The sequence below is a fragment of the Aulonocara stuartgranti genome (assembly GCF_965226115.1).
Source record: "Aulonocara stuartgranti genome assembly, chromosome: 19".
Lineage (NCBI taxonomy): Eukaryota > Metazoa > Chordata > Actinopteri > Cichliformes > Cichlidae > Aulonocara > Aulonocara stuartgranti.
In genome coordinates this window covers 1967147-1991509 of record NC_138955.1, presented here as the reverse complement: position 1 = coordinate 1991509, position 24363 = coordinate 1967147, and the positions used below count along the sequence as shown (strand labels likewise).

Below are 24363 nucleotides of genomic sequence, written 5' to 3'. Positions count from 1 at the left end.
ACTACTGTTTCGTCTTTCATTCAGACATTGTCAGTTTACAATTTCACATGACAGTGTTTTCCCAAAAGACGCTTGTCGGCAGCCACGGTGGCGCGCGTTTGTGGTTGTAGTTTCAATATCCTGAATGAGTTTTTGACTGTTCTTTACTTCCCTTCGATCCTTCTGTGGATTTCACAGAGAGGTGGTGTAGATAGAGCCTGGAAATTTCCAGCGTGTTTAAAGACGCACTGTAAGAAAAGCCAGGCTTAGAGCTGGATGTTGGACTATATTACTCATTAACACAGAGCATCCATCAGTATGAGGACTGGATTTCACTACTGTATTGTTATTACTTTGTTGTTACGAATTACATTCCGTTCAGCAACACTTTTTAATAATATAGTACATTTTAATATTTGATTACTTTGATTAATGCAAGTATTAGTGTTTGATTTGCTTAGCAAACAGTATATTATGCCTTATGTTGAAAATAAGACTAATATGATCAGAATTAATCACGGCTGACTGAACTACTGTCCTTGTGTCTGAATGCAGGGTAAAAAAATTTGTCAGTAACACCACCTTATGACAAGGATCGAAGAACTTAGAAACAATATGATCGCTGGCTTTGATCAGTTGTTTTTGTGCTCTATTGTTGACAAAGACAAAGAGCAGTAGTTTTTATATAGCGCTTATATAGATTCAAGGACTCATTGCACACACTGGAAGGTCATTAGTGTCACCTTGTCGTGCATCCACGTGAGTACAGTCAGAAAAAAACTCATGAAAAACTCATCTATGAAGTATGAGACACTTGGCTTTACATTAAAGTGGCATTCAGTAGGTGGGGTTCTCTAAGAGTCTCAAGTCTAAGTGTCTCAAGTGTGGGCAAAAATGATCATGGTTCACAGTAATTTCTATTGTGTGTAACTGTTTCCTCCATTTATCCATTTAGCCAAAAATGGCTCGTTACCAAAAGTAACGAGCCATTTTTGTAAATGTAAGGTGCAGAAAGTACAGATACTTGTCTAAAAATGTAGGGAATAAAAGTAAAAAGTTGTCACAAAAATACATATTCGACTAAAGTACAGATACCTGAAAATTTGACTTACCATCTCGGCTAACTACACATTTAAGATACACTTCACCAAAATAAAACCAGAATATCAAATCTAAATGTAAGCGTTTAATTTTATCTCTATACAGGTTACAGTTTGGAAGCTTGCTTGTTCTGCTATCTTTCTGTAATGGTTAATCCACCAGTATGTACAAGCTCTTTAATTGAAACGACTTTTTTATTTTTTCAAATTTTCTGTGTAATAAAGAAACAGGAAAAATAATAGTAGCCCATGCTCAAAGAAATGTGGATATAAACATCTTCAAATTAAAGCTGAATCTCATACCAGCAGTGCACTGGCATGTGACTTAACACAACATAAATGTGCCACTGTGCTAATCCCTCCTGACTGCACTGTGTAAACTGACCATCCTCAGGTCTGCCAGTATTGTAATGCCAGAGACAGATGACATAATACAAAGTGATTGCACATTGGTAAATCCAATTTAGGAACCAGAAACACTCAACCTTAATAACTGGTCAACAAGCAGTGTGTTACCGTCACTTCATGTTTCAGTGCTCAGGGACACTTCCCCTCTGTGTCACAGCATGGCAGCTGTGCACATTCAGTATTCCTCTCAATGAACTTTAACTTGTCTGACGCATTTATGTATCTGTGAGTGTCATGTGCCTATACTTAGCAATAAAACCAAGTTGCTCTTGTAGTTCGTCCTTACATTTACATGCTATGCTTTTATGCGATCTCACATGGAAGTAGGAGTTTTAAATGAAAAGTAAAACGCATCCTTGGTGTTAAAACCACTAGAGAAGAAGGCCGAACCCCGACATTTGCAGCTGGGTATGTAATTGTTGACTGAAATCAGAGCCTACTCATATACTGCTCATTATATTTAAACTGCACCCCAGATTCACCTCTGGTAAATCAGCCAGCAGTAATAGGAAGTAATCTCCAGTTTAGGATCAGCGGGCGAGCTTGGTTATGATCACCATTTAGGAAGTTCCTGCTGGGTGGGAGGGCCTAGTCAGGTAAGCTGCCATGGTGTTAAGAGAGTGCACACACAAGAAGAATTGTTTGCTCTTCCCTTCAGCTGTTGAGAGCCACACAAGCCTGAAGGAAGAGGGAAGAGTTTCACTGGGAGCAACATGAATTCTCAGGATGAACTTTCTCATGAGTGGGCGGACAGCCTCGACAAGGCCAGGGTCAATGATTGCACCCCAACGGGGAAAGAAAGAAACAGCTTGCGAGAATACGCGCACTGCCTGCCTCTGGGAGATGGTGATGACACCTTGGAGCCATCAGCCATCGACACCGCGCAGCTCTTTCCGCTCATGGAGACCAGGCTGTACAAACGGCGGTGGGTGATGCTCTTCATCTTCAGCGCCTACTCCATGAGCAACGCCTTCATGTGGCTGCAGTACGGCATCATCAGCAACATCTTCATGCGCTTCTACAGCATCGGCACCCTGGCCATTGACTGGCTCTCCATGATCTACTTTCTCACCTACATCCCTCTCATCCTACCCGTCATGTGGCTCCTCGACAATCGAGGCATCAGAGATGTTGTGGTGGTGGGGTCCGCCTACAACTGCATCGGGGCCTGGATCAAGACGGGCTCGGCGGACCCCAGCATGTTTGCTTTGACCTTCTTTGGACAGTTCGTGTGCTCGGTGGCCACGGTTTATATCCTGGGCATCCCTTCCAGACTTGCATCTCTGTGGTTCGGGCAGCAGGAAGTGTCCACCGCCTGTTCCATTGGGGTTCTGGGAAACCAGGTGTGTCTTTGTTTACCTGCTGGGTTAAAAAAAATGTGTGTATGGTGTTATTCACTTTTCTTCTTTAAAGTGGGCGAGAGTGAATGAGAGCTCTGTCATCTTTAACTCTTTGTGCAGTATATTAAAAAAATAGCATGTTTCTGTTAGGTCAAGCTATCTTGATTTGTGATTGAGTGTCTCTCCTCCTGTGGATTCTTCTTTCCAACCTTCTTCCAGAGTCCGCAGGTTTAACAAAGCCAGTCACCTTCTTTGCCACTGGTGAAAACTAATGGCTAGTAATCCCTTCAGAGTAAAGGTTCTTAAAGAAACGATGAACCCAGCATGCAGTACATGTTAGCATGCTGGATGCTGAACCATTTTAGTTCTATTAAAGTACTTCACATACCAGGCAAGCAGTATATGGGAAGTAGAAGGGCATGGTTTACGTTACACTGAGCATTTTTACTGTTTAAACATTACTTGGATTACCAGTATCAAAATATGAAGTCATAAATTCTTCATTTACAGTGAGATTGCACTAAGAATGCTGTGTGCATGGCAAGGTAGTCAGGTCTGCTGGGGCGGGTGTGTTTCACTGCTTTTGCTTTCCTTTTAAAAATCCCGAGAACGGCATTAGACAGACAAAATCATCTGAAAATTCCAAAAAAGGTCACAGGAAATGTCAACACGCATCAACTGAAATCTAATTTACCTTAAATTTACCCACAAAACATGGAGAGTGATAGTTTTATGCAATTTTAAGTCATATCTAAAGTAAAGAGAAAATAAACAGAGCAAATGTGGTGTACTTGGCTACATATCAGTGCTTTGTGATCTCTCCAGTCTCTAACACTTTTCTCATCTTATTGACCGCTCTGAGCACGCTGTGGTGCCCTTTAACCTCCAAAGCTGAACCATGTCCTCTCCCTCCATCATTAGACCAAACACCGGCGCTTGTCATGAATGTTCTTGTTTTGTGCTTTAAACCCGCTCCCTGCCGATGAAGATGAAAAGGACGCGCTGCTGTCGATGTTTACTTGCTCACCATGGCTTAATTGCTTTGGCTGCGGTCCCTAACACTGGATGCTTCCAAGTTTTCAGGCTGAAGTCGTTTTATGTAATACCTTGGACATTTAGAAACAGTTCACATTAGCAAAAAATTAGGTAAGGGTTCCAGAAAAGCCTGTGACGCTTTGAAGATCAAACAGACATCAAACTTCAAGCGAGGTCACTGTAATTTGGAGCCAATGAACAATGAGCCTGTTTTGCATAGTTTTGACGAGGTTATAAAAAGTCTTTAGTTTGGTTCAAATGTGTGACTGTCTGCTGTGAATGTTTTCTAGAGCTTTTTCTAGTACACTGGCAACAAGGTAAACATTATAGCGAAGGTTCTAATCTGTCTGAAGGCTGTAGAAGGCAACAAGTGTAACAGTGGGTGTAACATTCTCAGACGACTGAAGGGATCGTACATATTTCTGTGTTTCCACTCGTCAAACACTTCACAGGTTTGTTACTCACAATCGGGAATGTGTCGCGTCACCTTTCCTTCTCTCACCTTTCCCCTAGAGTGGAGGGACCACCACCGGTGTCCCTTCTGGAATGTTCTTGTGACAGTAGGAAGCCGAGGATGTTGGCACTGCTGCTGTGGTATTCAAATTTGGAACGTTTACCCCCACTCCCTTCCCATTTACCCAAGATCCACTAGAAGTGTTGCTTTTCACTGAGGTTGGCTGGGGTTTTAAAAGTTACATTTAGTGACATGTAATCTTCATGTCAGGCAGTTTACAAAAGAATGGTGACTTACGGTGTTACCTGTCTCTGTTAAACAAAAAACTACAGACGGGTTTATTTTGCTACAAATGGCAAATATGCATATATTTTATGTTTTATAATAAGAGGTGTACCATCACTCACACTGATTGCAGCAGTCAGTCAGATGCCAAACAGGCATTGACATTTTCTGCATCAATTACTTATTTCATTTTTTGTTTATGTTTTTGGGGTGTTTCTTGCTTTTTACAGGGCATCATATCAAAGTGCAAACTTTACCCTTCTTTATGTCTTCAGTGACGTGTTTTGCGTTATAGCTTTTTAAAAATTTGGACATATGTGTCTGTGCGCAGGCATCACATCAGTCCATAGTTAATTATGTGTCTCTCGCTTACAGTTGGGTATTGCCATTGGGTTCCTGGTTCCACCCATCCTCGTGCCTAACGTGGATGACATGGATGAGCTGGCACATCATATCAGTATCATGTTCTACATTAGCGCAGGCATGGCCACCGCCATCTTGGTCCTTGTGGTCATCGGTAAGTGTTTAAAGGGAAGATGAGTGTTTATACATGTCAGTTATGGCTGGAGCCTTTGTAGAACCATTTTGACCATTTCTGTTTGAAACCTAAAATCGTGTTGAAGAACCTGGAGAATTTTAAGGGGAAGAAAATCAGGAAAAGAACAGAAAATCTGTGAGCACAGAATCATCAGTGAATTTTATGCATTGGTCTCCTGTAGACACTGACGCCACTGTTTGCAGCTTCCAGCCAGCATTGATGTGATCTTGTACTGCCCTTTCTGGCCTTGGAGACGCATGGATCCAAGTCTTGATTGAGCCTCACATTTGTGTAAAAGAGCTAATGGGTTAGAGTCCTTGTCAGAGCTCTTTACTCACTCATGCAGCAATCGCCCACTGCAAGTCACCTTAAGTGTCACTCAGCGCCCACAGCTATTGGTGTGAAAATATATGAAGCAAAGCATCATCTTGACAATTTGTAGTTTCCAGTGTTACCTCACCTTGACTCCTTTGTCCACTAGAAGAATTACACTGCTGTTTTAAATGAGAACACAAAAGAGTCTTTGAAATCATCTTTGCTGCAAAGTTCTCGATATGAACATCCAGACTTGTGTATGGCAGAGCTTTACACAGAGATGTCTGCTCCTCAGCCAGCTCCGCTGGGAAACTGAGCCTGCCCGAGGTGTGCTTTCTAGCGAAAAACTCAACATCCCTTCAACTCCACCAGATGAGCAGCTGCGGTAATTGGTGTAATTGTCCACATTTTGATGAGATGAGTTTTGACACGACGTGAAATACAGGCAGGGGCTCAGGGAGTCATAGCAGAGTTTTATAAAATCACCCCCCCACCTCAGCCCCCAGCTCTGTTAAATTCTCTCTTCACCTCCACCAAGGACTAAAAGTCAGAGAAAGTCAGAGAAACAGTGGTGGAGAACCAGTCCCTTGATTACTTGGATATGCTGACTAAATAACTCAAAGCAAATCCTTGGGACACAATCACCTGTGACTGTGACCTTTGAGGTCAAAGGTTTGTGATTCCAGCTTTTGCTGATTGTCGTGTCACGTGCGGAGAACATCTGTGTTTCACTTTACATACTGCGCAGATATATCTGCTTGTCCCAATCAAGCAGGTTTTACTTATTTAAAAAAAAAAAAATCACATGTGAAGCACACACTGCCAATTCTAACTACACATAATGTATATTTATGCTGTCAGGAACATGCATCATATTTGGTGACTCACTAAACTCAATAGTGAAAGATTAAATGCAATAACAATACAGAAAGTGTTACGGAATCAATAAATAGAAGAAATACTGAAAATGTCAACCTGTTATTCAATAAAACCTGTTAATCTACGACTTATGATAGGAGGAGAAAAGTAATAACAATAGCCACCTATATTTGGTTAAATTTGGTGGCTGACTTGATGTCCAGGGGGCAGGTCAGATGTCACCCGCTGTGTTAGACACTTACCTGCATTTTCTTAGAAAGGCTCAGTCGAGCATCACATGGACCTTGTACTGGAGAGCTGGCAGGTTAAAGATTATTCCAAATTCTCACATGTAACTCTGTTGGACAATGTCTAAAGATGTTCAGGGCTGCTGTACGTGTGTTAAAACCTGCTTCGGAGACTGATATCTTATCTTTATAAGCATGTTTACTCATGTTTGGAGTCCACTTTTGCTCTTACCTCAGCATCACACTGAACTTTGCTCTTTGCCCCAGTCCGGTGTTTTTCCGGTGCTGTCCTACTAAATCTTATATCTTAAAAACTAAAGTAACCTCCAGAAATGCTGCGTTTGTTTGTGTTGCTTTTCAGTGTTTCAGGAGAAACCTGAGATCCCACCCAGCCAGGCCCAGGCACAGGCCAGGAACATGCAGCCTGATGAGTACTCCTACACAGCCTCCATCTTGAGTCTGCTGCGCAACAAGCCCTTCATGCTCCTGGTGGTCAGCTATGGTGGGTTCCTCCCTCTTACCCGTACTAAACATGCAAACTGTAGCAGTCAGCCCCACCATTTCTAGGACTAAACTTTTACCCTGGCAAGAGTTAAGGATACTGTGCATTATGGTCTATGTAACTCTCGTTCACAGTCCTTATCGGCCTCTGAGCACATATATGAGCGAGTCATTAAAACGAATAGAGTTTGTGTAGCACTGATCTGATTGTTTTTGGTGATAGCATTTTTTGGCTCAAAGGTCACTAATTAGTGACAACATAGGAAAGACAGACCAAAGTTGTTCATGTTAAAGGGCTGTTTGAGTGTGTTAGCAGCTGTTTCTCAGACTATAGACTTCTTGCTTTCTTTCTAATCCTTTTAAAATCCATTTCCTCTCCTCCATCTTTAGTTTTTGCCAATTGTCTACCTTCAGTTATTATAAGAAGAATCCTGTGCTGAGTTTCACAAGGCAGTTGTTTTACTAATACCCACACACACACACATTTATTGATTCACGTGTAGTCAGTTGGAATGCTAACATGATAAGCTGCTGGGAAACAGAAATGTTCATCTTTCAGTTTAAAGCTTTCAAAAAAGGAGAAAGTTTTTGAGTAGGGGGAGTATACACCCTAAAAATGCCCAAATAATCTGATTATAATGTCTCTTATATTGTGTGAAGCTCTCAAGAGTTTTTAGGTAGAAGCACCAGGACCCATCTGGTCCCCACATGAGACCACCTTTCTGTGCAGATTGTCTCAGAATAAACTGTTTTCTGTTTGTGGTCTACAGGCTTGAATGTTGGCTGCTTCTATGCTATTTCCACACTGTTGAACCGGATGATCATTGAGCACTATCCTGTAAGTCCCTATTATAGCCTTTTTTTTTTTCATGTTTGTCAACTTTATATTTTCTGTCTTACCTTCTCTAGTCTTCCTTGTGGCTTATGCTCAGATTGAATAGGCCCAGCAGGTAGACACTGTCTGACTGCATTTAACACTGAGCTATAAAGCATCCAAAGATATGGTCCTGACACAGATAACAGGAGTATGATTGTTACGGCTCAGTGCTTCTAGGAAATGACTGCATATTGTGACTTCACAGGTGCAAATGCCAACATTTTCTCTTTCAGGGTGAAGAGGTGAATGCTGGGAGAATCGGTCTGACCATTGTCATTGCTGGCATGGCGGGCTCTCTCATATGTGGCATATGGCTGGACAAGACCAAAACCTACAAGTAGTGTATTTCTTTTAAACCCCGTTTTTCAGTGATGTGGACTAAGATCAAACACAGAGCTGTGTTTTCTAACAAGAACCTACATTTGAGTCAAATCCTAAATATACACCATGTCCATCAGAACATGGCTACACTGTGATCATAAAAGGCTGAGTATAAAATGAACTTCACACCATTGCACCATCAACAGCTTAAACCATTGATACAAGGCAAGATGAATACATGATTTCATGTTATTTATTTTAACTTTTGACCCTACCATCCGAATGTCACAGCAGAGATTGAGAGTCATCTGACCAGGTGACACTTTTACAGTCTTCTATTGTCCAATGGTGGTGAGCCCATGTAGTTTAAGATTCCTGCCGTTAGCTGAAGGGAGTGGTAAACCATGGCATTCAAATAAACTAATGTCATTGTTTTCTACAGTCAGATTCTGATGGAGCTTCATGTGCACATGTAAAAAGATGCTCTTCTGAAAGGCAATGTAATTTTCAGTCCTCAGGATCAGCATTCTCACTTCTTCTCTGCAATGTTAGCTGTACTTTAAAACATCGACTCCTTGCATGAATGTCCTTTAAGTCACTCATCCATTCACAGAGAGATGTCCAAGTGAATTAGACCATTTGATTAAAAGAGGCACGTATTAGGATACAACATAGCCGAGTTTTCTGTGTGGTGTTGCTCTCTGCTTATCTGAACTGGCAGGCTGTACTTTACTGGTACTTCAAAGTAGCTTCTCAAGCCTTTTGCCACTGCATATGATGGAAAAACAGTAATCATACATTACTTCTTTCTACAAAATGACCACTTGCTTTATTCTGCAAGTTAGTGATTTAGTGTTGATAAACTGCCTTCATTAATGTGGCATAAAAATGTTTATGATTAGAGGAAGATCCTCAGTCCACAGATTCCTCACATGCCATTAGGATGGTTATCTGTCAGAGCAGTTAAGCCCAGATTTAGAATGTGGATCCAGAGTGAGCCGGAGGACTGTGCAATATTAACAAAAATGTTTTGCTGCTTGTTTTACGCGTGGTTGTACAAGAAGCAGCTTCAACAGAGTGAATTTGTTTTTGCAGATTGGCGTTGTTGTGACAAGTCGTTGGTGACACAAAATAATGGCATTCATTTTTTTTGGGGGGGGGTTGAACATTATCGCTTGCGTTAGTCCTTATTGTGCCCGTCATAACATGTGCTATGATACATGGCTTAATGTCTTAAACTTTATTGTTATGCTCCTGTCTCCACAGACAGACCACCTTGGCCGTGTATATCCTTTCTCTAACTGGGATGCTGGCCTACACCTTCACCCTCAACTTGGGTCACCTGTGGGTGGTGTTCGTTACAGCTGGAGTTTTAGGGTAGGTAACCATTAAAGAATATGGTAAATGGCCTGTATTTATATAGCGCTTTACTAGTCCCTAAGGACCCCAAAGCGCTTTACACATCCAGTCATCCACCCATTCACACACACATTCACACACTGGTGATGGCAGCTACATTGTAGCCACAGCCACCCTGGGGCGCACTGACAGAGGCGAGGCTGCCGGACACTGGCGCCACCGGGCCCTCTGACCACCACCAGTAGGCAACGGGTGAAGTGTCTTGCCCAAGGACACAACGACCGAGACTGTCCAAGCCGGGGCTCGAACCGGCAACCTTCCGATTACAAGGCGAACTCCCAACTCTTGAGCCACGATCGCCCCGATGGTGTTTATGGCCACCATGGCCATAAACATCACAGTAGGCTCTAGCAGCCAACAGGTAACAGAGCTGTGAATGATCTCTTATATTCTGTCATGCAAATGTGATGGAGGAAAAAAAAGATGTTTCTCATACTTTTATTTATTTAAAGAAAACATTTCGGCAAGCGTCAGCAAAGTGAGAAATGCTGAGGGGCTGCCAGCTGTTTCTGAAGCTAAAGGGTTTCCGTGGAGCTGGAAATCCATTTATTGGAAGTGTTTAGAAAACTGCTTAGCTAAACAGAAGCTTTATTGGCCCATGCGGGTTGGCATAGCATTGACACTAGTTTTAACCTCGGGGTAATGTTGAATCATATTGGTCACGTTTAGAGTCCCGCTCGAAACTGATGAAGCTCTGTGTTGTTCAGTTTCTTTGTAGCAGGAATGCTGCTTTTTGAGCAAAACTTAGTGTTCCACAGTCCACAGGCTTTGTCAATAATTGCTATTTATGGTAAGCTGATTATGCCCATATCTGGTTTCCATAGCAATTCCTTTGTCTGCTTTTCACCCAGAGAGGATGTATTAAACCTCAATATACTTGTCCTACTTTTACATTTGTGGAGCATTTTTTCTGCTGGTTTTTGGACAGTTAAAAATAGTTGAGTCACAAAATTCTACGCTGAACAGATCAGACACTTGGTTTTATATTTTAGTTCACCTATATTTTCTGTCTTTCTCCAGTTTCTTTATGACAGGATACCTGCCTCTGGGTTTCGAGTATGCAGTAGAGCTCACCTACCCAGAATCGGAGGGGACCTCGTCCGGACTGCTTAACTGTTCAGCTCAGGTCGGTAACGTTCAGCACGTATGACTGCAGAGAACAAACAAATAACATATCATAACATGTCATGTTGTTTGGGCCTTTAAAGAGCTTCTCACTCTCATTTCAGATCTTTGGAATCATTTTCACCATAGCTCAGGGAAAGATCATGGATTACTGGGGAACTTTAGCTGGCAACATATTCTTGTGCATCTTTCTGCTAATAGGAACAGTGGTGACAGGTGAGATGTTAACCTCATCTCTGTAGATATGGGCTGTTTTCTTTCCCATGTCTGTGTGTGATACTCAGACCAACTTATGTGAAACCATTTTGTGTAATACTTGGACTTGCAAAGACTCGTCTCTTTCATAGGCGTATGCTGCCTCCTAGTGGCTAAATGACTTTTCACACTATATTAAAGTTGTAGTTAAAGAGGACCAAAAATACCTATTTTTTAGCGCTACATTTTTATCGTTGCTCTCTACTAGAGTAGCTTTGCATGATTCACAGCTAAAAATAACTCATATGCCTCATTGTAAGCCTTGGTGCGGCCTACTCCGAGTCTGAAACAATCTGACCCTTCCTTTTAAGTCAGCTTTTTTCTGTTTATGTGCTCTGCATGCCTAAAGTGACAAAGGTAAGGATATACACTGTCACTGACATCATACAGAGCTAAGAGCAGAAACCACATGTTTAGAGGCGTCTGCAGCGGGAGGTTTTGTCTTGTTGGAAATTCCTCTAAATGCACTGAACTTATTTGAATAGTAGGTCTTTTTCCCTTAAGACCTTTTTGTTATGTTCTGACATGTAAAACCTTAATGGCAGGAGTACCTTCTTTTTACCACAACCATGCTTGTTAAGGTCTTACTGTCTAACTGTGCATATCCTTCGATATCCTTCCTCCATCCTCTCTGAGTTGTCACAGGAAGGGGGATATCTTTGATTCAATAATCTCTGAGCACCAAAGGATATTCTGCATGCTGACCCAGAAAATTAGTTTTGAAGAAAACATGTTATATAAAATACAAGAAGATAACATGGGAGTAGCAATTTTAAAACTTCCACACCAGTATGCTGTTCTATTTAAATGTAACTTTATTTTGCACAAAATTAATCATCAGTAATTTAATGTGTTTCATAATATTATTATTATTATTGCAGGATTTATCAAATCCGACCTCCGACGGCAGAAGGCCAACCAACAGGTTGAGGTGCAGACAGTGAGTGTAAGTACGACTGTGTGTGTTACATGAAGTTAGAGGTGGGATGTGTGTTAGAGCCCACCCTGGCTCTGGATTGAATGCGCTCTGAGTGGTTTTCTGCTGGTGGCTTCTCTGCAGTCACTTACATTGCAGTCTGCTGCGGCAGGCTTGGATGCAAAGCGAATGCAGGCGGTCGTCCCGCTGCCCTGGTTGCAGCTTTCTCCGCAAGCTGCTAAAAATGTCGTTTTCTCTCAGCTATGCTTCGTCTAACAGCTCTCTGGCTCGCTCTCATTAAAAACACGTTTGCTTATTCTTTGCTTTGAAAAGCGTTGCTTTGGTTTAATGCTTACAACGGGTGCAGTTGAGAGCTGTCAAATAAATATTTTCAGCTAAAAAAACTTATATTAAAACCAAGTATTAAAACTAAATATGTGGTGACTTTTGTAACTTCGGAGATGTTCATGCTCACCTGTCGCCTTGCTTTACGTCAGGCTCGGGACCTCTTGCTTTCTTTCTTTGGTCTTTTTGTCCTTCTGATATTCCAGTTTTAACACTACAAACGCAGCTTAAACACCAGTAATCCTGCACACCAGTGGAAGTCAAAGTGATAGTAGTGCAGTAGATTTAAAAAAGAAAAGAAAAGAAAAAAGAACAAGAGATGTATCTAAATAATAAACAAAGCAGAACTAACGATACATGCAGTTTCCTGATCAAAGGCTGTGGTATAGCTGGGTGTGCAGGTGTCTCTGGATGCACTGGTGGTGTGTTATGAATGAGAAGGTGGAAGATGAGGGGGACCCCTTAGGGCCCCTCAGAGGTGTGACCCCAAAGCTATCATTCCAGCCTGCAGGCTCCCTGTCATCGGTGCAGGACTACGGGGCCACGTCGTGCGGCAGCCCCTGGCAACGGCAGTCTTGACATTAACCCACAAGCTCACAAACACCAAAACACACACCTGCCAAGGTAGGGTGAAAAAAGGGTTTTAACGATTGTGCACACAATCATGTTTGCATTTACTTGAAGGTGTTACCAGTTAAACTGCAGCGTATTGTACTCGACTGCACAATCAGCCCTTTAAATCGCACAAACAGACTCGGTGTCATTGTGGAATTAAACGTTTATCCAGTGATTGCAACTCATCTGAAGTTCATTGTGAAAAGACACGTGATGAGGTGTACTGAATGTGAAGAGATGTTTGTTGCTGATATAATATTGATGTTGAACTCTGCTGCCACTTCACTCATTTTACTGCATCACGTCTGTCCTTTGCAGACAATTACTGCTGATCTGGAAAGAGGAATCTCTCCACCTGAAATCTTGAAAGAGGTGAGGTTGTGAGGAAGACAGATATTTCTCTGTCCAAGATCTCAGAATATCACCGTGTACAGATTAAAAACAAATAAGACACATTAAAAAACAACAACAAAAACTGACATATCGAGACGCACAATCATGCACAAACGACTGAGGAGCTGAAAGCTGTGAACTGTAAGAACATGGAGGCTGAATCACAGAGAACAGTGTTGCTTTACGGAGTTCTGTTTGGACTCTGTGATGCAGAAATCCACATTGGTATTACACCCCAAACCACCATGGGGGAATGCACTTTCAAGGTTTTTACATCATGGGATGATGGCATTTTACATGTCTTGTTAGGTGTAATGTATCTGCCACTTTAGTGACTCCAACCTTCAATCTAACTGAATGCCTTTCCTAGTTTTCTTCTGACCGGTGTTAATGTAGTGTTTTATGCATTTGACTGGCAATATTGAAAGTTTTCTAATATATGACCAACATTGTGTGTAATTGAACTCTCTCTTTACATTGATGAAGGTGTCTCATATTAGTGTTCTGTGTTTAGAATATGTGTATTCAATGCAGATTAAGGACTACGACGTGTTTACCTGTCAGGCAGCCAAGTCACCTTTCGCCTAATTGAGGCTTTCGTATCTGTCGTCTGCCGTTCAGGATGACAGTATTACTTGTGAATACTGCTGATGCAATGTATCTGAGTTCGCTTTGGGGGGGGCGGTCAATATTGGCCCCATTTTACTGTGATTGACTTCTTTAAAAAGACACAAGAGGCGAGAATGTCCGGAACGCAAAGGATGTCAGCACAGCGGAAAATAAGAACAACACAATGGGAGATTGCGACTAATCAGATCTACTGCCCTTGTCATTTTGCACACTTTTTATGTGTACTTTTTACTTTTGGTACTGTAGAATTATACAAACAGGCGACAAATCGAAGGGAAATCCATCAGAAATATGTCTTGGGTGTTGGGCCAATACATGCCAGAGTCGGAGTAATGCAGCTCAGTTCTTGTGGAAAATATTACCTAATTTTGTGTGAATAATTGTAGTGGCAAGCAAACATAAGATGGCCAAAATCTCCTCTTTATGGTCAATGTGGTTAAATTCTGATGACTTTAAAGGCTTAACACATCTTATTTTTTATAGTCATTAAGTGTCCCAAGTGTCCAACAGATGTGGCCTGATCTGAGCACCACTTTGCACAGTTGTGCACCGATCCTGAGTGGACCTAAACAGTGCCAATCAAATGCCCTCCACCTGTTAGAGCCCAGGGTCAAAGGCTCAAGTGGTTTAGTGTTTTCCTTCGTTTTGTTGCCTGTGTGTATTTTATGCTGTGTAACCAGTAGTTGTACAAATTTTTACTTCAGGTATTTTTAGGAAGTTGTCTCGAAATGTTGATATTTAATTAGGACTTTTATGTGTCTGTGAGAGGTTCTAGTTAATCTTAGTCTTAGGCACTTTAAAGTGCTGTGAATTTTCCACACCCTTAGAGTTTTTGCTATTTTGGCATGATGTGTAGTTGATCCAGTCAATAAGGAAAAAATGAAACTGCAATACAAACTATGGGATTTTGAACACTGTACCAAAAACAGAAACTAAATTAAGAACAAATCTATATATTTATAGATAAATAAGCCCTAGCTAATGTGGCCATGTTTAAATCAGGAGATTTATGCTTTCTTTAACCCAAATATGAGAACAGAACAAAACTGGGATTTCAGTCTTTAGCACAAACCGTGCAAAAACACAATTACACCTTGAAGGACACTTCAAACAAAGGACTACAAGACTACAAAATACTATTGCCACAATTATTACAGCAATAAAAAGCATAAAAAATCAAGATATTTTTAAAAATTAAGTTTTATACAAAGTTATTTGTGCATAAATTTCCAGGATGTACAAATCTTTCACAGCACACAACAAACATCAAACCAACCTCTGCTGTATGATTTTTCTAATGAGGTGCGTGGTTTTCTTCTGCGTAGCCTTCCGACATCTTTGGTACATCTGGGCTTGCTTTGATTGAAAGACTAGAAAACTGTACTTTCTATGCTCTGGTGCAATAAAACAATCATGGTGACGAGAAAATGTGTACTGTGGTTCTGTTTCTACGGTCAGTCAGCGGCACCATAGCAAAACCGAGACTGAGAAAGAATACGCTATCTGTGCTGTTAAGACAACATAAAACTCCAGATATTGCTCTTTTAAATATGAAATTATTACAAATTCTAAAGCAGCACACATTGACCACTGTATTGTAAGATATACACCAATCGATCACAACATTAAAACCACCTGCCTAATCTGCTGTGTTCCTCTTGTGCTGCTAAAACAGCTCTGATTCCTCATGAAGGCAGGGTCTTTGAGGATGTGCTGATTGGGAGCATGACAGCAGCAGTTGTCCCCAAAGATCAGCCTTGCTGGGGCACATCCTACAAAGGCTCATTTGGATTAGGGACTACTAGCGTCTTCCTGTGTTTGAGCACATCATCAACTGCAGTCGTGGACCAGGAATCCCAGGTCCCGATGTTTCCCAGCAGAATATTGCAGTTTCACAAGATAATGTTATTTATTTGACCTGTGAGGGGTTTTAATGTCATGGCTGATCTGTGTAAATGTAAATAATGTCACAGTAGAAAGTGAATTTACATCAGTATATCCTGTTCTTCAAGGCAAGAAGCAGCACACGAGGACCAGTTCACAGAAGGCTGGTGGAGGTGGATTCAGTTCAACAACAGGAAACTCCAGATTGCTGGGACTCAGTTATGCTTTTTCTGTCGCGCTCCAACTTCCTCCTGTGTTTCTGGAAAACACTGGAATCCAATGAGCATTCCTATGATGGAAAAACCTGCAAAAACACAGTGATGTACTTTTAACTGTGTATTCCAGTGTGTTGTGATTTAACTTAAGACGTCCTGATGGGGAGTCCAACAGAGGTTATTATCACTATTATTCATTACTCACTAGCCACAATGAGAGGGGCCATGACTCCGATAGTCAGCGGTGCAGTTTTATAGATAAAAGCCTCAGATAGGAAGTGGCCCAATGCCAGGACAAACGTCCATAAGGTGATGTGATACAGCCTGCAAGAGCCAGGGTTACACAGTGAATAACCCATAGACTTCCACCAGAAATGAGTTTTTATGGTGCAGGAAACAACACGATGGCTTACGTTCTATTCTGGATATCAATGGCACAGGCACAGCGAATGATCGATGACAGCAGCGTCCAAATACCAAAGGTTCGAGCTTGGAGACCATTTACTGAGAAATTAAATAAATACAGATACAATATATTATGATAGAGAGCATCCATTATTAGTTGAGAACAATGCAGGAGGGTTTCTTGGAGCATTTCTTTCTTTCTTTTTTTTTAACCTTTTGAGCAGGTTTAGCTGAGGACATTGATTTATTATCTAATTCTAAGATCCTATACACTAACCAGACACTTTATTAGTTACACCATGCTTGTACCAGGTTGGACCTTGTTACGTTTTCAGAACTGCCGTAATTCTTTCACAGCATCCCAAACGTGTTTTATTGGATTGACTTCTGGTGACTACAGAGGCCATTTGAGCTCAGTGAACTCACTGACATGTTTGAGACCAGTTTGAGATGATCTGAACATATCCAGTAGATGGGTACACTTATGTAATCATGGCCACAACAATACTCAGTCAGGTCGTGGAATTTAGCACTCAGTTAGTGCTAAGGGGCTCAGAGTGTCCCCCCCAAAATACCCCACATCATTACACCATCGCCACAAGCCTGAAAATTTGGATTTTGGATGGATTTATACTTTGATGTTGTTTTACAACAAATTCTGACCCTATCATTTGAATGTCAAAGTAGAAAATGAGACCACCAAACATTTTTCTGGTCTTCAGTTGTCCATTTTAGCTGATCCCTTGTTACCTCAGTTTCCTGTTCTTAGCTGGCAGTGGTAGCATCTGCTGCAGTCTTTTGCTGCTTCAAGGGTCCACATATTGTACTGAGTTGTTGCCACATGTTTAGGTGGTGAGATAGCAGTTGAACAGGTATACCTAATAAAGCGTCCAGTGAACGTAGAGCGGTGTCTGGTTTGTTATGCCACCTGTAAGTGCATTTTTCTGGAAATGTGCCGCAGTACAGAAGTTTTCTGCAATACTACTTACTATGGTGAAGATTATAAAAAAACAAGATTTTAATGCCCTAAATTACTATGGTTTATTCAAGTTTTTAATACAAAGTAAGAAAAGAAATTCAATATTGTGATTTCACAGGATTAGAATTATTGTTGCAGTCCAGATCAATGGGAATAACAGCAGCTAACAGCAGCTTATAAAAGGCAACATAATACTACAAAGGCTACAAGGGCTAATAATTATTATAAATGAATGCTTTCAAACTAAGTATATATTTTCCAATCTAAAGTGAAGTCTTGCTAATAACTACTACTATTGGTTTGGCTCCTATTAGGGAGAAATGGCCTTGTATATTCTGATTATGATTAATAAAACATTTATACGTGCTCTATATAGACTCTGCACGCCAGTGATATGCAGGCTAATAGGTAATTAGTTGATGATCATCACGTGCATTTTAACATAAAGTGTTGCTTGGTATTCGAAGCGTGTGGTGTTTGCCTAATTTATACTAATACTAGAGTCACAAACTAATAATCACGTTACTTTTAAGGTTGTCAGGTTGCACATTCCACTTCTATTTTTATCTGTATTTACTGTACAGCACTTTGGTCAGCCTTGGTTGTTTTTAAATGTGCTCTATAAATAAACTTGACTTGACTTGACTTCTGTCAGAAAACAAAATCCAGTTTTCTCACCAAACTCTGGCATGCCTGTGTAGAGCTTTTCGGACAGAAAACTGTGATCTCTGAAACTCTGCACGGTGTTTCCCATCGCGATGACGGACACCATCACCAGCCAGCTCCGCAGGACGTTCAGAAAGCGACTCATCTCTTCTGTGTGGAAGAAGCACCTATCAGAGAGGAAAACTGCCGGTTCACTGCAGGACACACCACTCCGAACTACAGGTCAGTACAAACCCCGGTTATATAACATTAGCATTGGACGGAAGAATAGATGTATTTCTATTTCATGTCTAACATAAGACATTAGCTGGCAATACATCAGTAACTCATATGACATAACAAGCTAACCCTGGATTAAGCAGGTTTATACAATTAGCTAGCCTATTATACTTTAAAACATCACGAGTACGTCATGTATTTACCTGACTGCGCCTGTCAAACTATCATATTCCCGACAAAACAGGAGTATACTGGCGCTAGAAAAAGTGGGACTGAAGCCAACCGAGTGGCGAGTCTTTCAATCTTGGCTCGTGGGGTTAACCAATAAGAGCGCTTAAAATGGCTCCTGTTAATCGTACCATGATTGTGATTGGTGATTTCAGGCGTTAGGGTTCCGCCTATTTTCCCCTCTAACCAATCTACATATAGCAATCCTGTCGCGTGTGGACAGTGCTAGACTGCGTCCAAACAAAGAGTAGCTGTAGAGCAAGAGAATTATGCAGGTGACGTGCCTCTACGAGCAAGGCTTGCCACTTGGCAGCCACCTTTGTAACGTTTCCGAGCACTTATTCCGAATCTAAATCCCAATTAATTATATTATTAGGTAATTGTGAACATGAAAAACTGCATCTATAGAAAAACCTATGAAATAATGCAAAAGACGTTCGAATTTTGACTCAACTAATCTACGACTAAACACGGTCTAAAATACGATTTTAACAAGCATTTATCCACTGGAAGTATATATACATTCTCTCACAATCTTAATTCAATACTCTTTGAAAGCCATGCATTTCTTTTATATAAAAATAGATGTAGATTTGAGGGGTCCCAGTATTTTGGAAAATGCTTTAAAAAAGTTATAAAATATTATAAATGTTATTAAACATTAAGGCACACCAGCTCACTGTGCAGCAACTGAAGCAACACAACAATATCAAAATATAAAGAACATATGAAGGAAATCGCTCTTTGTAATATTTCTATTGAAATGTTTTTGCCTATTTATTTTAAATGTACGGGCAGTTCAAAGTTTCGTCACGTGGATCAATATTGTCGCGCGCATGCGCCTTTCTCTGTTGCTATCCACTTGTTGTAGTTACAGGAAGATTAACGGCGATTGCTGGACTTGGCGATACCAACTAGCTTACTGTTAGCAGCCTCCACAGAAATTCAAGGCAAGTTTTTGTGGTCCGGGTATAGTGGTTAACTCATTTGCCTTGCATGTGAAAGGTTCCCGGTTCGTTTCCGGGAGGAAACAAACCCACCCTCAGAGTGTTATAAGCTAATGTACTCTCAAGTGCTGGTCCCAGCCCAAAGGAAGGGCATCCGCGCGTAATAGTCAAAATACGCGGATCTATTTGCTGTGGCGATCCCTTGGGAAATAAGCGAGCAGGCGAAAGTACCTTCTTTCTGTTGCTGTATGTATTTGTACTTCATTATAAAAACCTCAGTGGTGTCAAATTAAGCAGACTTTGCGTAGTTGACAACGCGTGCAGGCATAAAAGTAACGCTTTATTTAGCAGTTTGGTTTTGTCTTAACCATAGACTGTCTATAACGTGTTAAGATGATTTCACTGCCACAGCAGGCAGACTTAGAAAGCAGCAGCGGTTCTCAGGTGAGAGCATGCTAACTGTAAATCACTGTAGGACGCTGTTAGTGTTGCAGTCTTCGTGTTAAGCTGTCGTGGAGCAGAGTGTTATTAATACATCGGCGTTTTTATGAGATCATCTTAGAAGTGACTGTTGTGTTTGCCCTTGGATGTTGCAGATGCCAGGGTAAACACTAGATACCGGTACTTGGTCCCACGAAGATTTCTCCGGGCAGATCGTACCCCCCTTTGCAGTGAAAATGCCAGCCGTGATCCGTGATAAAGAGGACTCTGAATCCTCCTCAGAAGACGAGCAAGAGTAAGTACAAGTTAGCAGTTCATATTAATATGTCTGCTGCAGAATAAAGGACAGCCTGTGATCTAAACAGAGTCAAGGTCAGAGGTTATAGAAGCACCTGGGATTATCTGCTTTATATCACAAATAAAACAAGCTGCCTCAAATCTGTCTTTTCTCATTTAAAGAAAAAAGCAACAACTCTCTCAATCAATGCTATTGGTGCCTTTGTTTTGAGTATTTTGTCCTTCAAGAGGAGCTACTGTTGCTTGTTTGCAGACACACTGGAGAAGAGTAGGATATTGCTCACAGTCCCTGCAATCCCTGTGGGACTTGGCAAGTCAGTTAACTTCTTAGCCTACTGATCCTCTTGGCATACTGCATAAGATTTCCAAATAATACATCTTGTAATATGACATTATGGTGAACTAAAAGCATTGTTCATTTTCTCTCTCATTGCAAGTTACCAAATCAATTTAAGGTGAAATGTAATCGGTGAGGGATTACAGAAGATGTCCTGAGCTCTGTTTAATCATTTATGTCAAGATACATGCAAACAAAATGACACCTTCAGGTGTCTTTCATTCTGTATAATTGATGACTGTCATTTAGACAAATGAGTATATATCCCTCTGCTGTGGATGCACCAGCTGGTCTTTGCTTTCTTGTCTCGGTCTAATAATTCCCTCTTAAGCCGTGCTTAGTCATACCTTTCTGGGTTCCTCTGTATCTGCTTTTAGGCTCCATCTCCTAAATTAGTTTGGATTGCTTAGAGTTAGCATTTAACCTTCAGGCTACCAACGCTGCATTTATTGACATGGCAGTAATTATACATTGAGATGCTACAACATGGTTGTTCAAAAATATCTACCCCATAAACACATCTCAGTTCCATTGCAAGAGTAATATTGCAGTAGTTTTTTTTTAAACAACTGCTGTCTGCAATTTTTTACTTGCACACAAAAAGTCTTGACACCATGAAAGAAGTGTTGACCTTCCTCAAAAACACAAAAGGAAAGTCACCATGACTGTGATAAAAGGACAGTACTGTTTTGGTGCGAAAATGAGAAATAGGTGCCGCGGTTTACTGAAACAGCAAACACACAAGGTAATATAGTATATAAAGCAAAAACAAAGTTTTTACAATTCTAAAGAGCTTGAAAGTCATATTTTGTTTGACCGCCTTTATTCTTCAGCACAGCCTGAACTCTCTTGGGCAAGTTCCGGGCATCTTGAAGGACTTTCAAAGCTCTTCTTTGGATGCCTTCTGTTCTGTTCTCTGTCAAGATGATCCCACACTGCTTCAATAATGTTGAGGTCCAGGCTCTGGTGAGACTGATAATGTTCCACTGTGGGTTTTTTAATCCAAGTATACTTGTACTGCCTTGGCATTGTATGCGGAATCATTGTCATGCTTAAAAATGAAACTGTTTGCAATGAGATGCTTTTCAGATAGTGTTGCATTGTAGAAGAAAATGTGAAACCACTTTTCTTTGTTTATAATTATATAAATAATCCACAACATCACTGGCTGAAATGTAGCCCCAAACCCTGACAGAGCCTTCAGTGTGTTTTACAGATGGCTAAAGACAAATTCTGGATTCACCACTCCGTAAGGCCTGTTGCTGTGCAGTTCTTTTGAATTTTGGCATTTTTCTGTCCTTTCTCCCTGTTTCTCTTCCTTAAGACTGGCTTTTTGACAGCCACCCTTCCACTTAAACCATTGCTAATGAGGGCTTGGTTTAGAGTAGCAGATCAACTGAAGAGCCAGATGCATCTCTCAGGTCGTGTGTCAGATTTGTACTTGTCCTATTCCTTAATGAACATTTCATCTGCTGTAGATAGTTTTTTTAGACCTGCCACATCTTTTTCTTCTTTAACTTGTCCAGTTTCCCTTTTAAGGACACACTGCGCATCTCGCTACACAAACAGTTCAGCTAATAGCTCTTTGGAAACAACACTGGTTCACGCCTTGAGTTTGGTGCCTTTTAATGCTTGCTTGTATTATAGTGAGCAAAATGCAAAGAAATTGTGTACCAGTTTTTCTTAAGTTCAATTTAAAATGGACAAAATAACAGGAGTATGCACAGTTTCACTTCTGGTAAGTAAGGTTGCACTCTTTGCCTTAATTACAGTGTATGCGGACCTTCATGCCACATGGGATGGCTACATGGTATAACATTACAGGCTGTCACAAAAGATGCACAGCACACATAAAGGCGAAACCATCCATTGGAAACCTACCATGGCAGAAACACAAGTCTACAGCACAGGCCTTTATTTCAACGTTTTGTTGAATTTAATAAAAACAGAAAAATCATAATCATGAGAATAAATGTTTTACAAAATGCACCCTGCACATGCTGATAGATGTCTGTCCAATAAGCCGTTCTATTTAAAATAAGATAAGATATACTTCATTTAGCCCATGTGCCAAAACATTAAAGACAACCTATAACAAGTTTAGATAAAGTACAATAATGCAGTAGACGTGGGACTGGAACCAAAATGTAATAGAAAGAAATGTCAGTTCCTCTTTGAATTTTACTGTTACAAATATTAACAATGCTTTAAAAGTACTAATATTGCACGATCATATTCAGAGATGATGGTGGTGATGTTAACACATTCTTCTGTATAAGATCTTAACATCTTGTGTGTATGCAGGTGTCTGGGTAGTCTCGGTGATGGCTTATGCTCATGATAAACAACAAGCTTAAATACTATCAAAAGACTCCTCTTAACAGTGAGCAACCCAGCCGTGTCAGTGCGATAATCTGCGATATTGTCTCACATACCTGGATACTTGAGCTAAGGGCAGCAGTTGCTTGCATGCCCCACCTCTCCCACTTGTCAAGGCTGGTCATACCTGATTGACTTCTACTCCATCATCATGTCACCTTATCTTATTTTGACCCCCTGATAAGCAGGCTGTGTCTGGTACTGTTAGACATTCTCGACTTTTACAAGGGTATTTGGAGTACTGTACATGGGTTTGTTATTGCCCAGCACCTCACAAAGCTCTGTGTGGTCCTGCCTCTATCTGCTTGACTGAAATAAACACCACGTCACGAGGCATTCCCGCAGCCTTAGGTAAGATGCCCATATAGGTCAGTTCATGTCATCCTGGAAGATTTTGGGCACTGAAATTCACCCCAAAGTGCATCTCTGAAACTTTGCTCCTGTTATTTTTATTAAGTGTCTGTATAATTTGTCACCCACTAGAGACCATCCCTGCATCTCATGGGGCAGCCTTAGCAAGACCATCCCGATTCTCCTGTTTTTCCCTGAAGCTGTTGTTTCAAAAGATGGAAGCATATCTTCTGTTGGAGGTACAGTGCAGAGTAATAAAAATGTCATTTTGGAGCCTATAAAAGTTCAATGCTAAGAATATCTTGTTGTGCTTTTTGCACAGAACGATATAATATGGCCTTCAAGATTGTGCGCACAGAGAGCCGCCTGGTACGAGAAATACTCACCAATCACGGATTCCATGAGGTAATGTTCTCACTTAAATCGTACAACTTTAAAAGATAATCTTGTAAAAATACATTGTTTTTCTTTTTTTCTTTCTTTTTTTTTTTGCGGCACATGCAATTGTAGGATACGCTTTACTGTAGGTCTGTTAATCTTCATTTGACTGCTGGTGACAAAGCCCGGGAATGCACCCATGGAAAAAAACAAAATGACCTCAAAAAGCATTAATCTGGTTTCACGAGGGCACACAATCCCCGTTATTGCTCTCTCCAAGCAGCTACAATTAATTCCCTTTTTATTTCATTTCAATGCTTCTCGACTGCTGCTAACCCATCATCAAAAGGCAGACGAGTGTCTACCGCAGCCCGGACAGAGCCAAACTTTAATAAGCCTTTATTGCGAACATCTGGCTCTCCACGGGACGCGGACAGAATGGCCATGTGAATCCCGCCTCCTAACAAATTGTTGGAAAAATACACAAATAAAGAGATAAAATAACATGACAGTGATGGAAATCTGTGAACTGGCCTTCCCTTTTGAGATCGTGTCAAAAGCGTAAGTCGTACAGTAGTTCGTGGGGTTAGTGATGGGGTAATGGTGGTGATGCTGGAGTCTGTTTCTTAGATTCAGCCGAGCAATCAAACGTGATGGACGTCAGAATACGATGCTTCTGT

The 24363-nt window shown here is 41.0% G+C and overlaps 3 protein-coding genes across 14 annotated transcripts in view; 2 read left to right on the top strand and 1 right to left on the bottom strand.

Annotated features, from left to right (window-relative positions):
• The window catches only part of flvcr2a (FLVCR choline and putative heme transporter 2a), a 36792-nt gene extending 21753 nt beyond the window's left edge, over positions 1 to 15039 (top strand). For 2 of the 4 annotated variants that reach the window (XM_082515253.1, XM_082515254.1), the window contains exons 2-11: positions 4977 to 5118; positions 6922 to 7062; positions 7832 to 7899; positions 8172 to 8275; positions 9526 to 9636; positions 10699 to 10804; positions 10908 to 11019; positions 11940 to 12004; positions 12824 to 12943; positions 13253 to 15039. In XM_082515253.1, coding sequence (XP_082371379.1) covers positions 4977 to 5118; positions 6922 to 7062; positions 7832 to 7899; positions 8172 to 8275; positions 9526 to 9636; positions 10699 to 10804; positions 10908 to 11019; positions 11940 to 12004; positions 12824 to 12898 — 924 coding nt within the window. In that variant the 3' untranslated portion in view covers positions 12899 to 12943; positions 13253 to 15039. Of the gene's footprint in view, positions 1 to 2007; positions 2831 to 4976; positions 5119 to 6921; positions 7063 to 7831; positions 7900 to 8171; positions 8276 to 9525; positions 9637 to 10698; positions 10805 to 10907; positions 11020 to 11939; positions 12005 to 12823; positions 12944 to 13252 lie in introns of those variants that run through there. The other 2 variants (XM_082515251.1, XM_082515252.1) reach the window with 2 other exon arrangements.
• A 100-nt stretch (positions 15040 to 15139) lies between these two features.
• On the bottom strand, positions 15140 to 18638 carry erg28 (ergosterol biosynthesis 28 homolog). Of its 2 annotated transcripts, none has more exons than XM_082515266.1 (5): positions 18529 to 18638; positions 18119 to 18256; positions 16470 to 16560; positions 16262 to 16380; positions 15140 to 16145 (listed from the first exon to the last, which is right to left on the bottom strand). In XM_082515266.1, exons 2-5 carry the CDS (start codon positions 18249 to 18251, stop codon positions 16057 to 16059), a joined length of 432 nt encoding a protein of 143 aa, XP_082371392.1. In that variant the 5' UTR covers positions 18252 to 18256; positions 18529 to 18638; the 3' UTR covers positions 15140 to 16056. The 2 variants fall into 2 exon arrangements, with proteins under 2 accessions (XP_082371392.1, XP_082371391.1); XM_082515265.1 differs by having other exon boundaries at positions 18119 to 18273; positions 18529 to 18636.
• ttll5 (tubulin tyrosine ligase-like family, member 5) overlaps positions 18237 to 24363 on the top strand; it is a 57638-nt gene continuing 51511 nt past the window's right edge. For 5 of the 8 annotated variants that reach the window (XM_082515248.1, XM_082515247.1, XM_082515249.1 and 2 more), the window contains exons 1-4: positions 19416 to 19503; positions 20097 to 20236; positions 23438 to 23544; positions 23628 to 23710. In XM_082515248.1, the coding sequence (XP_082371374.1) occupies positions 20178 to 20236; positions 23438 to 23544; positions 23628 to 23710 (249 nt within the window). In that variant the 5' untranslated portion in view covers positions 19416 to 19503; positions 20097 to 20177. Of the gene's footprint in view, positions 18329 to 19415; positions 19504 to 19528; positions 19747 to 19786; positions 19945 to 20096; positions 20237 to 23437; positions 23545 to 23627; positions 23711 to 24363 lie in introns of those variants that run through there. The other 3 variants (XM_082515246.1, XM_082515244.1, XM_082515245.1) reach the window with 3 other exon arrangements.